The 14,702-nt window shown below is 37.1% G+C and overlaps 2 protein-coding genes and 1 pseudogene across 7 annotated transcripts in view; 1 reads left to right on the top strand and 2 right to left on the bottom strand.

The window, feature by feature from the left end:
• Positions 1-14,702, bottom strand: part of Heph (hephaestin) — a 251,830-nt gene that overhangs the window by 163,960 nt on the left and 73,168 nt on the right. For 2 of the 6 annotated variants that reach the window (XM_039099420.2, XM_039099423.2), the window contains exon 2: positions 11,402-11,512. The exons of the other annotated variants lie outside the window; for them this stretch is intronic. The gene's annotated coding sequence lies outside the window, so the exon portion shown is untranslated. The remainder of the gene's footprint in view (positions 1-11,401; positions 11,513-14,702) is intronic. 6 annotated transcript variants of the gene reach the window in all.
• The window catches only part of Hsf3 (heat shock transcription factor 3), a 52,684-nt gene continuing 43,121 nt past the window's right edge, over positions 5,140-14,702 (top strand). Inside the window, exons 1-2 of the mRNA XM_003752067.6 lie at positions 5,140-5,415; positions 14,477-14,585. Coding sequence (XP_003752115.1) covers positions 5,317-5,415; positions 14,477-14,585 — 208 coding nt within the window. The 5' untranslated portion in view covers positions 5,140-5,316. The remainder of the gene's footprint in view (positions 5,416-14,476; positions 14,586-14,702) is intronic.
• On the bottom strand, positions 5,315-11,387 carry LOC103690847 (ubiquitin-like protein ATG12 pseudogene; annotated as a pseudogene).

Here is a 14,702-nt window from a genome sequence, read left to right as displayed (position 1 = left end):
AGGGACTAAGCCACTACCCAAAGACTATACATGGACTGACCCTGGGCTCCAACCTCATAGGTAGCAATGAATATCCTAGTAAGAGCACCAGTGGAAGGGGAAGCCCTTGGTCCTGCCAAGACTGAACCCCCAGTGAATGTGATTGTTGGCGGGAGGGCGGTAATGGGGGGAGTATGGGGAGGGGAACACCCATATAGAAGGGGAGGGGTAGGGGTTAGGGGGATGTTGGCCTGGAAACGGGAAGTGGAATAACAATCAAAATGTAAATAAGAAATACTCAAGTTTTTAGATATAAACTATATGTATAGTTTATATCTAAAAAGAAAAAACTTATGACCAATGATTGCATCAATTATTACTATGTAATGGGAGCTTGCTTCAAATACCCAGATGAGAGTGTTAGAAAATCCATCCATTATCTGTTTGGTGGGTGTGGCCCATCTAACTTTCCAGGAAGGAAATATCTATGATCAACTCCCTTTAAATGCTCATCTGTCTTTGTGTTTATTTGAATCTTCAATAGCATGCCTTCCGTGTTCTTTTTAATAAATGCATAACAATTAAAATATTTTCTGAGTTTAGAGTGGATGGCAAGGAAGAGGCTATAGGAACTTGATTTATAGCTTAAATCAGGAGAAGTGTAGTACTATGAGCATATTCTCTTCAGGTCAGTATCATAAGTATAAGTTATTAGATGGGAATGAGCCCTTAAAAGTCTGATTTATCCAGGCATAGAGAGATGGCTCAGTGGTTATTCCAGTGGTCCTTAGTTCAATCCCCAGCAACTACCTGATAGCTCACAATCTTCTGTAATGGGATCCAATGCCATCTTCTAATGTGTCTGAAGACAGAGACAGTGTACTTAGCAACATAAAATAAATAAATCTTTTATTTCTAGTTAAAAAAAGAAATGTAAATAAGAAATACCCAATTTAATAAAGATGGGAAAAAAAGGTTGGATGCTCCAAAAAAAATCCATCCCTTAAGAAATATTCATGACTACCTGTAGCCATTTAAGGCCACACAGATCTGGGTAGTCCTTCTCTGCCTCCATCTTGTTTCTTCTCTTTTTCTCCTCCCCTCAAAACTCCGAGCTCACCTTACTTCTTCACTGTCTCATAAGAGGCCTTGTCTTAACTTATGGCAGCCCTCACCTGCCTATAGACAACAATCTACAAGAAGGGAATAGGGAGAAGAGTTGTGAAGGTGCTGAGCAAAAAATTATAACTAGTTTTCAGTCTTACCTTACTACCATTTATTTTTCTTATCAGAAATCACCATTTCATTTAGGTGAAGGAGCAGGGATTAGACTGGAGACATAGCTCAGCAGCTGAGTGCTTGTTTAACATCTATTGGGCCCTAGGTTAAATCCTTAGTACCACAAAGAGAATCCTAGCAAACAGAATAGATATGAATATTTATAATTTTGAATTCATATGAAAAGTCTCAGAGAAATGGGTAAGGAAACTCAACGTCTTGTTTTGTCTTCTTTTGGTACATGGGATCAAATCTAGAGCTCTTTGCTTGATAGGCAGGGAAGTCTATCACGGAGCTACATTTCAAACTGGAAACTTCACACAAACAAGTACTACTTAAGGAAGACAAGAGAATAAAGATTAAATAATAGAGGATTTTTTTTTGGAGCTGAGAACCGAACCCAGGGCCTTGCACTTTCTAGGCAAGCGCTCTACCACTGAGCTAATTCCCCAGCCCCATAGAGGATACTTCTTAGGAAACTATGAGTGGACCTCCAGCTGAGGAGCTATGGTCAAGTAATGGCTGCTGGGAGAGGCAAAGTCAACTTTTTTAGGGATTCAGACTCTGATAGACCAACCACACTCCAGTAGATAGCTCCACACAGTGCCAGTGCTGAGTGTACTCATGAACTCATAAAGTGATTGGAGGAATAGAAATGACTTGATAAAAGGATATTGCATACACTTATGGAATTATAAAAATAGTTAAAAGGCTAGTAAAGTAAAACATTTCAATGTAAACCTCATTTTATAATTTTATTTAATACTATTATCAATTTGAATTCCATTCAAGAATCACCATTTACTTTTTTAACCCTGGCATTTTACTAGCTCTTAAGATATTCACCATCTGGAGTTTGTGTACAACACAGTGACAATGTACTTGCCTGCATGTCTGAGGACTTGTATTCCATCCCTAGCATAGAAAAGTAAATTAAAAAAATACCATTTAGTCAACACAAATAGGGACCAGGCCTCAATTAGGAAATGTAAATAGAAGGCAAAGCAAGAAATTGCCCAAAAAATATTGAATAAAAGGAAATAAGGAAGCTGTTCTAGATAGAACAGATATAAAGGTGTTACCTATCTACTGAAATATAGAACTAAATCAGACTACTAGAATAGTGTCCTAGAACCCTGGAAATAATCTGTGATGCTCAAATGTTATACTGTCAGCATGGCATGCACCCTACTAAAGCTAATCATGATGAAAGGAAATGGGAAGAAATGATGATATCCTAAGAAGATGTAGCTGCTAAGAACCAAAAATTTCCCCCTTTCCCCTTTGAATAAGTATGGCCATACGCAGACTGAATGGTAACACCTGAATGAAGTGCCCATGGTTTTGGAGTTGTCAAATGTTACCCAATACACTACAATAATTATGAATTGAATGTTTTCATCCTTTTGGATCTTAGAAGAATAAAAATTCATTTTTATGTCATATTTGTTCCTGTGTTTAATTATGAAAAGATTACAAACATATTTTGGTTGAAACTTTTTAATCTGAAAATTATTAACACTTCATTCCAATACCTTTGGAGAATCAAACCTTTCATAATTTCCAGTGGATATTCTGTCATAAATTGATTGCAAAACCTCAGTGCTTTGCTAACTTTTTCATAAATAAATTTTATTAGTAATTTTGCATGCATATGTGCCAGGGATATAAATTTAATTATTTCTTATCCAGAATCATAAAGTCTGAATAGGCAAAGAGGAATGGAGTAGAAACAAGATTTGGGAAAATGTGATTAAAACCATCACTATTATGTTAACAGCAAGGCTCATGGTAGTTGCAATTCTTAATATATATTCAAACATTTATAGAGACTGAGCTAAAAATATCTTTTGCTTTTCATATGAGAAAAGTTATAATTATAACTATTTGGTGTACAAGAAGAATGATAATCTATGATCCCAATGTAAGAATTGTAGGGCCTGAGGAAATGACTCAGCGGGTAAAAGTGCTTGCTCTTCAAGCATAAGGACCTGCACTTGGATCTGTAGAATTTGCATAAAACCTGGACATATCAATGTATGCCTATAGCCCTAGTGTGGGGGAGCAGAGGCAAGAGGATCTTGGAAGCTATCTCGTCCACTAATCTAGCCAAAATTACTATCTTCAGGTTTAGTGAAATACCTGGTCTTCAAAGCGTAAGGTATAGAAACAAAGGAGAAAAAAATTATTCTGACATCACCACATGTTCCTCAAATATTCCTATATAAGCCAGTGCATCTGCTAATATGGACACACATATATAATGTTTTTAGTTAAAAATTAAGCCTGTGGATTATCTTGAAATAACATCTCCTATATTGTTACCATTATATGTATCTCCTTTAGAAATGTAGCTAGTCAGCTCCGAAAAAAAGAACCCCCCCAAAAAAAAAGAAATGTAGCTAGTGTGTATGAAACTACCCTCAAAGCACTTGCTGTGAGACCTTAGACAGTTAATTCAACTTCTTTATAACTTGAACATTAAAACAAAACATGGATGTTTAGGTATCTTTTATGTCTAGTATTTTAAAATTAAATGGTAAATTAATTTTATGTGAATTTTCTCTTTAAATATTTAAAACCTATAATCATTTTTCTTCCATATGCTCTTAAAAGTTACTCAAAATAAAGTCAATGTAAAATATAAGTTTGATAGCCCCTGCTGTTGTTCATTGCTATTATAATAAATTTTATCTTCAATATGAAAAAGAATATAAAATTTCAAAGCTCAATTTAACCCAAGGAGATACAAAAGATTTAAGAAGACAATTAGCATTCCAACCATTCACGATTTATGGTGTGTGTGTGTGTGTGTGTGTGTGTGTGTGTGTGCATTTTGATGTATGTGTATGTACAGGGAAATCAGGGTTCCTGTTGTTCTTCAGAAGCCATTCACCTTGTTTATTGAGACAAGGCATCTCAGGCCTGGGGTTCACCAAATGAGCTAAGGTGAATGACCAATTGGCCCCAGAACTACGCCTGCCCATGCTTCCTCAGCTCTGTGATTAGAGGACAGGTACTACTTTCACCCTTTATGTGGCTGGTGGGGATTGAACTCAGATATGCATGCTTGCATGGTAATCACTTTATGAGTGTGCTACCTGTCCGGCCCCTCACCAAACTATTTTCTAATGAAAGAAGAAATAAGAAAACAACAAAAATTCTGTATGTTTTTAGGCAAACTTCTTTCTTCTTAGTTTCCTTCCAACCTTATCATGAGAAAAAGTAAATGCTCTAATATTCTTGGAGTGTTTCACTTCACCAAGATGCATGCCAAGCATTTTTACCAGCCATGTGTGGTGGCACACATCTTTAATCCCAAGACTAGGGAAGCAGAGGCAGGTAGATTTCTGAGTTCAGGAACTGTCTGATACATAAATAATGAGTTCTGGCCAGCTGAGGCTGTCTGGTGAGATTCTGGAGGAAAACAAAAACAAAGAGCTAAACAAACAAACAAATCAAAACAAAAACCAAACACTTATCATCTTTCCAGAGACCAGGTCAAAACCACGCACTGCTGTAAAGTTTTGCCTTGTAATAGTTACCAAGCTATAATCAACATCAAGTTAATTCAGTGATAACCTAGTGCAGTGTCACACCACTTGGTTGCCTGGCCGTGACTGTGTAAAACTATTACTAAAGCACTTATAGCCAGAAAAGCAACAGAGAAAACATCAAAAGTAGTGCCCCCTACTGCTTTGCTCATGGCTCGTTTCTCCTCACGGCTCGTTTTACCTCACGGCTCGTTTTACCTCACGACTCGTTTTACCTCACACTATAAAGGTGTTCCTCTACCGGAAGTTCCCCAATAGTCACGTGCCAGAGGCCCTGCAATCACGGTACTATAGCCAGCCAATGAGAATTGTCCCCTTGGCAATTAAGACCCGCCCCCAAGCCAAGTTCTGAGGGAGGGCCGGTTATCGGCTTTGTGTCACAGAAAGCTGCTGCTTGACCAGACGTGGTTTTGCTCTCCAAGTGGTAATGGACTAGCTCAGGTTTTCCTTGCTGCCTACAATTGTCCAGGACTGACATTTTCTTGAGGCATTGACACCCTAAAACATGGAGCACTTCCGCAAGACAGTGGTTCCTCACTTTCTCACTAAACTCTGGGTGTTAGTAGACGACGCTCTCTTGGACCATGTGATTCGCTGGAGCAAGGTAAAAAGACTGCTGGGAAGAGGCGTGGGTATAAAGAAAAGGATGTGACTTCAGAAAGGGTGCTTTATTAGGGTGTGAGAAATCTTCAGACAGGTTAAAGGACACAGGAACAGGAAGTTTCTGCGACCCCTACAGCCCTTTGTTGGATACTCTGTTCCTTAAGATGACTAAGCCTCACTTCACCTCATTCTGTGACTCCTGGCAAAAAGTAGTTTCGTTTTGCTCTTTCTCTCTCTCTTTCTTTCTCTCTTTCTTTCTTTCCTTCTTTCTTTCTAATTCATAAACATATATAGTACGAGTAAAAAGTCACTCGGGGTAGGAGAGCTTCACCATAAAAATACGAGTGGCCGGATACTCCCGTTTTCCCGCCAAAGCTCAAATTTGTAGGCGTTTGTTAGTTTTTATTCTATAGTACTTGGTATGGTCATGAGATCTCTCAGTATGCTACATAAGTGCTCTACCACCAAACTATACCACTAGCTCTTACTATTTGTTTCTTTGAAAGACGGGGTTTGACTATTTAGCCCTGGTTGACCTGAAAGTCACTGTGTAGATCAGATTAGTAAACAGAGAAAGCTTTCCAGCCAAATGTACCTGAACTGTCAGTTTCTGAGAGAATTTGTGATATACCTCATTTTATCACTGGGACATCATTAACTATTCATTGAGTGAGCTGAGTGAATTACAAGTGTACTCCCCACCACTGGGATTATGATTTATATTTTAGCTTCTAATCATTCTACTGGTGAAAAAGTCTTGTTGAATCTGTTAAGAGCAGACCAGGGCCAGTTCTCTAAAATAATAGTCACTTTGGCATTGTGTCCATTTGTTTTTGAGACAGACAGTGTCTCGCTCTGTAGCTCAGGTTGGTCTTGAATTCATGATCACTTTGCCTCAGCCTGCCCAGTGTTGGTAATACAAGAATATGCTACCACACTCTGCCAAGGTTAAATTTTTTGTTAATAAAATGTCAAACAAAAATAAAAAGTGGTACAATGAATTCCCAAGTACCACAGCTAACTTCAAATAATGATCAATTCAATATCCAATCTTGTTCCACAAACAGCTTTTACTTGTAATTCATTTGAAGAAAATAATGACTATCATTTTCAATTTATAACTTCTTCATGAATGTAGCTTTTAAAATGTTGAAGTAAATATTTAACATTGAAATAAATAAGAGCTGGGATGCAGGTCAGGGGTAAAGCATTTATCTACCGTGTAAAAGCCTCTGGGCTCATCACCAAAACTACGAAAGTAGTGATAATAAGCTATTTATTAATTAAGTTAGCTCAGAGAGTTTAGAGATTAATCTTTCTATTCCTCTAAGCCTTACCCTCGGATTTTCATAGTTAGAAATTTATGTGAAGTATAAGGGTGCTATTTCCATATCATTTGTAGAAGACACTATCTCAAAGCAGAAATTTTTTCTTTTTTTTTCTTTTTTTTGGGGGGGGGGAGCTGGGGACCAAACCCAGGGCCTTGCACTTGCTAGGCAAGCGCTCTACCACTGAGCTAAATCCCCAACCCCCTCAAAGCAGAAATTTTAATCCTCTGACTCTTAAAAGACTCTTCCTAACTTCTGTTCTGCGGTGTTCCCTAAGCTTTGTGCGTAGAGGTTGTATTGCTGATGTATTAATTGGGTCTGAACACTAAACAGTCAGGTTTTCTACACATTTTGAAAAGTTGGGACTTTTTGTAATGCTGTCTGTTTACTAGAAAAAGGAGGGGGGTTGAGGCCAGCTACATTTATGTACAGCTATAGGGATAACTATCTAAAATTCAGTTTGGAATAGTAGTAGTTTAGTAAAATTGCAGTAGTAGGTTCTCCTCTAGGGTCCATGACTTCCAACCATAGTCAATTGGTAAAGTTTATTGTGCCAGATAGGAACTCCTTCCTTCTGAGTGGGCCTTATATTCATTTAGATATCTGTTGGTTACTCCCAGAATTCAAATGCCAGTTTTCCTCTTCAGAATACCTTGCTATTATAAACGAGTACGGCCACTGATTGCTTCCTTCCCTTGGCAAATTGCATAGAATTTCTAGGAAGTGCTATGGAAGCTAGACCACAAGAAGGAGGTTTTCAGGTTAGATCCAGTTCAAATATTCTGAGTCCTATATCCTAAATGCTTGGACGTGTCAGCAGTAAGGATATTACCTTCAACCTCTGAGAGGCAACCTCGAGCCACAGCAGCAGATAGATTCTTTTGGGAGTCACTTGAATTTCCTTATCAATAACTTGAAAGCGAGTTTCCTATGCTTGTCACTGGAGTTTTTGTTAGTCTCTGGCTTTGGGAGAACACTATCATATTTTATATGCGTATTTTATAGAATTATAAAATAAAATAATAATAATTTGGTTCCCCATAGCCATTCACCTCCTTCCATCTTCTTCTGGGTCATAAAGGTAGATGTCTCAAAAAGACTTTTGAATATTCTCTGCATCGATTTCCAGACTGGTTGCACCAGTTTGCAATTCCATCAATAGTGAATGAGGCATCCCCTTCTCCATATTCTAATCAGCATTTGTTGGCAATTGTTTTCTTGATCTTCATCATTCTGCCTGGGTGAATGGAATGGTCTTCACCAATGTTTTATAAGGAATAAACAAGAGCAGCACAAATGGAAAACAGAAAACAAAATCACTAACAATATAAATAGGAAAGCAAAGAAGTTAAAATGTTATAATTATAAGAGGTTAGTACAGCCAAAATAATGCTATAAAAAAAGAAAACTGCTACAATAGTATATGTATGATACTTTATATGTTGTGCTCTTTAAATAAGCAAAATGTACTCTTATTTTTATTAAGCATTGTATTTGTTTACATTTCAAATAATATCCCCCATCCTGGTTACCCCTCCACAATCCCTCCATTCCATTCCCCCTTTCCCCATCCCCTTTGCCTCTATGAGTGTGCTCCTGCACCCACTCACCCGCTCCTGCCTCACCACTCTAACATGCCCCTATGCTGGGGCATCAAACCTCCACAGGACCAAGGGCCTCCCCTTCCATTGATGTCAGATAAGACCATCCTCTGCTACATATTTATCTGGAGTCATAGATCCCTCCATGATGCAGATACTCACAGCCAACCCTCAGACTCAGCCCAGGGACCCCAATGGAAGAGCTAGGAGAAGGACTGAAGGAGCTGAAGGGGATTTCAACCCCATAGGAAGAACAATATCTACTAACTGGATCATCCAGAGCTCCCAGGGACTAAACCACCAAGCAAAATGTATTCCTTTTTTTTCCCTCATTCATTAGTCTATTCACCCTATCATGTTTTCTTACACATAAACACAAGTCATAACAGATTTGTGCTGAATATTTGATAGTCATTTAAGTCTCTTCCCACGTCATCAAAACTTCTCTGACTTTTTTCTTCTGTGAAAATAACAAGTTGTTTGTTTGTGGCACATCCCCATGCCTGTGATTTGCAGTAATGCAGGACCAGTTTACCATCACTGCCAGAACACTCATATAGAGTCCCAACTTCTTGATCTGGGGAAGGGGCAACATAAATAAACAACTGCTCCGAGACCAGCAGTCTGAGGAACTTTCTGATAAAGTCGATGAGAGCTTGTATGGTCCGGGGCCGCTCCACAGCCCATTTCTTTGTTTTCATTATGGGAGATGTCAATTTTTTTTCTTGGTGTCTCCGGGAGGATCCCCCTTACCGGGCAAAACTGCAGCTGAAGATGGGGGCTCTGGGGTGGCTGTTTCCGGGGAGAGCTCCTAAAGACTCTCGCCCCTGCAGCAGCCAGAGCCGCGGGGAACTGCAGCACAGCTTCTGGGTCTTCCGCCATCTTGCTTGCTCGCAAAATGAATTCTTATATACAATGGTACATAAACAGAATATTTGCTTATTGGTGTATAGAATGAAAGCTCTATTTTGAATATTGAAGATGGATAAAATTTGTTTGTCATGGTGATTTTAGTATGCTATTTAACAATGGTGCAAGAAAACATGGATTTTTGAAGATGATTTATACTGTAATTCTTCAGTTAGGATAGTGGATACTCTAGCATTTTTTTAATCTATTACCATTTATTTTTAATTATATGTATGTAGCCTATATGCATATGTGTGTTTCTGTTTATGTATCATGTGAGTATGGGTGCCCATGTAGTCTCGAAGATTTCAAACCCCTGAATAGGAGTTGCATGTGATCATGAACTGCTGGATATGGGTGTGCACTGAGAAACAAACTTGGTTCCTCTGCAAGAACAATAAGTGTTCTTAACTGCCAAGCCAATTCTAGCTCCAGATATTGTTTTTTATAATGAATATAGAATTACAAAACAAAGAAGAATAAGGCTTCTATATCTTAGCAACATTGAAATGAGATCCATTTTTCAGTTAGTTTTTACTAAGACATTCCAATATTGTTCCGCTCACTCAAAGATTGTACCTTCAAGTTGTATTAACATGTTCACAAAGTGTTATGATCATCTCCACAATTTTAGAACTTTTTATCATTCCTGAAATAAATCTCTGTCCATTCACAGTAATTCCCCAATGTGGAGTCATAGTTAAATGAAGGCCACCCTTGTTTCAATAACACTCTGTTTCAGTTCCAAGTCTAAATTACTTGAACACTGTCCTACGGGAATATTCAAAAGGTATCTTTTCCAACAAGAAAGCTATTTTAGTGGTGGAGCAATTCTTATTAACTGTGCTGTGTGAGACTGATAAGCAATTACTGCCTTTGGTGGAAATCTTAACCTTTCCTGTAAACTCTCTATATGTGGTCGTTTGAATGAAAAATGCCCCCCATGGACTTGAGCATTTGAACACTTGGTTCCCATGTGCTGTCACTGTTGACAGTGGTTTAGGAGGCTCAGCAGTCCTGGAGGAAGTATGCCATTAGGAACAAGGTTTGAGGTTTCAAAGTCTTACCCACTTACTCTAATACTCTCTACATCACCCATCATGTTTGTGGTTGCTTTCTGCTTTATCTTCTATGCTTCCCTGTCCTGATGGTCTCTTAACTCTATGGAGCTGTGAGCCCAATAAATTCACCCTTTTGTAATTTGCCTTGGTCATGGTGTTATGTCACAGCTACAGGAAAGGAACACAACACACACACTCACACTCACACACACACACACACTCACACACACATACACACACACACTCACACACATACACACACAAAAAAACCCTTTAGTTCGAGCATCGTTACAGCTCATGTACATTATGAAAATATTCTCCAATTAGGCAAAGCAGTGTCTTTAGCCAACAAGAATCAAAGGCCCTTTGTCTTTAATGTGAGTTCAGTGAAATTCGCTACTTGTCCTCTAAGTATATTTTTCTTATCTGAAAACATAAAATCAATTCTATCCATCATTTATAAGTTATGAGTCTCAGCTAGTTATTAAATTACTAGGCATGATGACGCATTTTAATTGAGCCCAAAGTCCTTTAGTAGTATCAGACTTAAAGATCAGTAGATGTTTGTTTGCCAAGCTTCACTTAGGTCATTTTTAAAAAACCAGAGTACCCATTGATTCTGTAGAGTATATTTAATATGGCATTCTTTGTTAGCAATCTCCTGATTTTCTCCACTTCTTTAGGCAAGAAAAGACAAGAAATTATTATAGATGCTTTGCTCTTTTGTGCTTGCTATCATATACAGTTCTGATCTCACAATGTACATATTTTCTAAGTTTTCCAATCAAATGTAGGACCTTGTGCTGCTGGACAGACCACTGCCACTGAGCTCATCTCCAGACATTACTATTTTTTTTTCAGTAGGATCTTATTGTTTACAGATATTTCTCTTAAACTTGTGATCCTCCTGCTTCTGTCTCCCAAGTGCTAGATGACATATCTGATAACAGTTCCAGCTAATTATCTGTGTTTTATATTTGAAATAATTTTAAGTTGTTATACATAGTAACTTCATAATACGAAAATTATGACATTATGTAGTATGCCATTATAATTTGTTCTTATTTATCTCCTTCTTACTGCTTTACCTTATTCTCTAAGCCTCCTCTTGCGAGTCCCTTCTCCAATTCTGCTTACACGTACCAGTGGTCTTTCTCATACATAGGTTTTTCTCACTACTCACTTTAATTCTCAAAAGGCTAAAGACAGAGTAAAAGAAAATATGTGGTTAACTTGAAATATACATCATTAAATTTTCTTTCATTTCATTATGTATTATTATCAAGCCTTTAACTATTCAGTTTATAGATAATGCACTCTGACATTTTCAAACTTTCTGATCTTTTTCAGTTGAGGTGTTTGTTTGTTTGTTTGTTTGTTTTGTATCCCCACAAAAGTTGATCAAGAAATAGAATAATCTCATATTTTACAGATATTTTCTGGCATCTTTTATAGTCTCTGAAGTATAGTCAGTTGTGGGAAAACTAAGGTGGTATAGATTCTGGTCGTATATTAAGTGAGTTTATAAATAGTCATGAGTAGCAAAGCCAACTTAAGATAACCCCATCTTCCTAAAATTCACATACACTCTATTAGAATGACTTAGGGCTCCCACCAATGACTACAATAGAGAAAAGTGCTAACCTCGCATAGTATCCAGGTAAAAAATGTGTGTGTGTGTGTGTGTGTGTGTGTGTGTGTGTGTGTGCGTGCGTGCGTGTGTGTGTGTGTGTGTGTGTGTAGGTAGGTAGGTAGTCAGTCAGTCAGACAAACTACCTGCCTAATTTTTTATATAAGAGACCTTTTCTCAAGAGAATAAGGTAGAGAAATAAAGCAAGACACTTAAAGCCCGGTTCTGAATTCCAGAAGCACATGCATAGCCCCCCCCCACACACACACGGAGAGAGAGAAAGAGAGAGAGAGAGAGAGAGAGAGAGAGAGAGAGAGAGACAGACAGACAGACAGAAAGACAGAGACAGACAGACAGACAGACTGACAGACAGACAGACAGACTGACTGACTGACTTGATGGTTTGGGGGATTATTATGAGCCATGTCACCTCTAAAGAACTAATCAATGAAGATTCCTATGGGTAAATAATAGACAAGAGGAGCTTTTTTCCTAAATCTTAGCTGAACTAAGGAATCAAGTTTTAAAAACTAGACATTTAAATTCATTCTTTTATGACCTAACTAAAATTTAAATTTATAATTTAAGAGAATGAACAGCATATAATATTGTGCTTTTTGCTTATTTTAAAATAAGCTTTGTTACAGTCTAATTTTTAGAATGTAAGCAAAGTAGTTACAGTGTCATCCATTGATACCTATTGTTAACAGTTTGCATAATATTGTTTTGTATATGTGAATATCTTTTGTGGGGATCAGGGATGCTAAGAATCGAATCTAGGATGCAAAAAATCGAGTCTTAGATCTATATTATTATCTCATAATAAATTTATTAAATGTTTCATTTTATACCTTTTGAAAATTTGTCTTTCTCATTTAAAATATATCATAAGCATTTTCTTTCACTAAATCTTGTTATATAGCTTAATTTTATCACTGAATAATATTCATTTATATAGATTTAGTTATTAAATTAGTATTACAGCAGTTTCTAATTTTTGAATTCTATATACAAATACTTATATAACTGTTTATTGGTAAGTATTAGCAAATATCAGTAATTATTCTTTATACAATCTGGAATTAGAATTTCTGAGCTAAAGAATGAGTATTTGGGGACTTTGAATATTTACTGTTAGTAATATTAAGAAAATTTCAATTCTGACATTATGAATTTCTGTTTATCTGAACTCTTGCTAATTTACACACAGTGGAGATTGATATCTTATTTAGTCTTTGTCAATTTGATAGATGAAACATTATATCTCTTTGTAGTGATTTACAATTTAAACACTTTTCTTGAAAACATAATTGGTGTCTTGGTTTTCTGTTCCTGTGATAAAATATCTTGAAAACAGGCGACTTAAGGTAAAGGATGTTTATGTCATTGTAGAGTTTAAGGTCACTGTCCATTGTTATGGAGAAAGTCACAGTGGCAGGAGCTTGAGGAAGCTAGTCACATTGCATCCATAATAAAGAAGCAGAGTGACATGTGAATGCATGCATGCTTCTCTGCTCCTTCCCTTCCCTGGTACAGCCCAGGATCTTTGGCTCAGGAAATGGTCCTACCTACAAATAAGAGGTTATCTTCTCATATTATTTAACACAGGACAATCCCCTCTATAGATATGTTCAGAGGTCCATCTCCAAGGTGATTCTAGATTTTGTCAGGTTGACAACTAACACTAAATATTTCAGTTGACTATTTTTTTAGGTTTAAGAATTTTATTTCATTTATTCTTTTTTCTTTTTTTAAATTATTTTATTTTTTATCTTTATTAACTTGAGTATTTCTTATTTACATTTCAAGTGTTATTCCCTTTCCCGCTTTCCTGGCCAACATCCCCCTAATCCCTCCCCCCCTTCTTTATGGGTGTTCCCCTCCCCATTGCCCCCCATTGCCGCCCTCGCCCCAACAATCACGTTCACTGGGGGTTCAGTCTTAACAGGACCCAGGGCTTCCCCTTCCACTGGTGCTCTTACTAGGCTATTCATTGCTACCTATGAGGTTGGAGCCCATGTATAGTCTTTGGGTAGTGGTTTAGTCCCTGGAAGCTCTGGTTGCTTGGCATTGTTGTTCATATTCATGTCTGGTTTTGCCCAAGTTTCAGGAAAAAAAGTTTCCTTGGTCTTGGCTGACTTCAAATTCTAAGTCTTTCTTCTTTTGCCTTCCAAGTGCTGGGATTAAAGATATAATTCTAACATATCTGTTTTTGCCTGTTTACATTTAATTTGTGAGGGATTTTTGGACATATGTTTTCATAATTAATCCATTACATTTTCTTTCATGTTATTTCTTTTGCTCATATTTTGTGTCTTTATGGTATATTTCCCCCATAATAAAGAATTGAAACCAGAGCCTCATGCATGCTATAAACACACTCAACTATATTTCCAGTGTGGAGAATTTTATACTTTGGGCTTTAATTTTTCACATTTGGGGTTTATGAGGTATTATTTTGATTTGTTGCTTTGGTGAAACCTTACATTTTCCTGGTAAATAAACTACTTTTTTGGTTTTTCTTTGTTAAAAGGATGGTCACAGCTTTCAGATTGTGAATGAAGAGACCTTTGCCAAAGAAGTACTACCAAAATACTTCAAACATAACAAAATAGCAAGCTTTGTTCGACAGCTCAACATGTGTAAGTATGATTTAATTTTACAAGTATTTTTATTTGTCATAAAGCATCCATTTTATTTTCAATGAACAAATATAAATGCAAGTTGAGTAAAAGCTTTTACTATAGTATATTATTTAT

Source organism: Rattus norvegicus, chromosome X, assembly GCF_036323735.1.
Source record: "Rattus norvegicus strain BN/NHsdMcwi chromosome X, GRCr8, whole genome shotgun sequence".
Lineage (NCBI taxonomy): Eukaryota > Metazoa > Chordata > Mammalia > Rodentia > Muridae > Rattus > Rattus norvegicus.
This window is presented reverse-complemented; position numbering and strand designations above follow the sequence as displayed.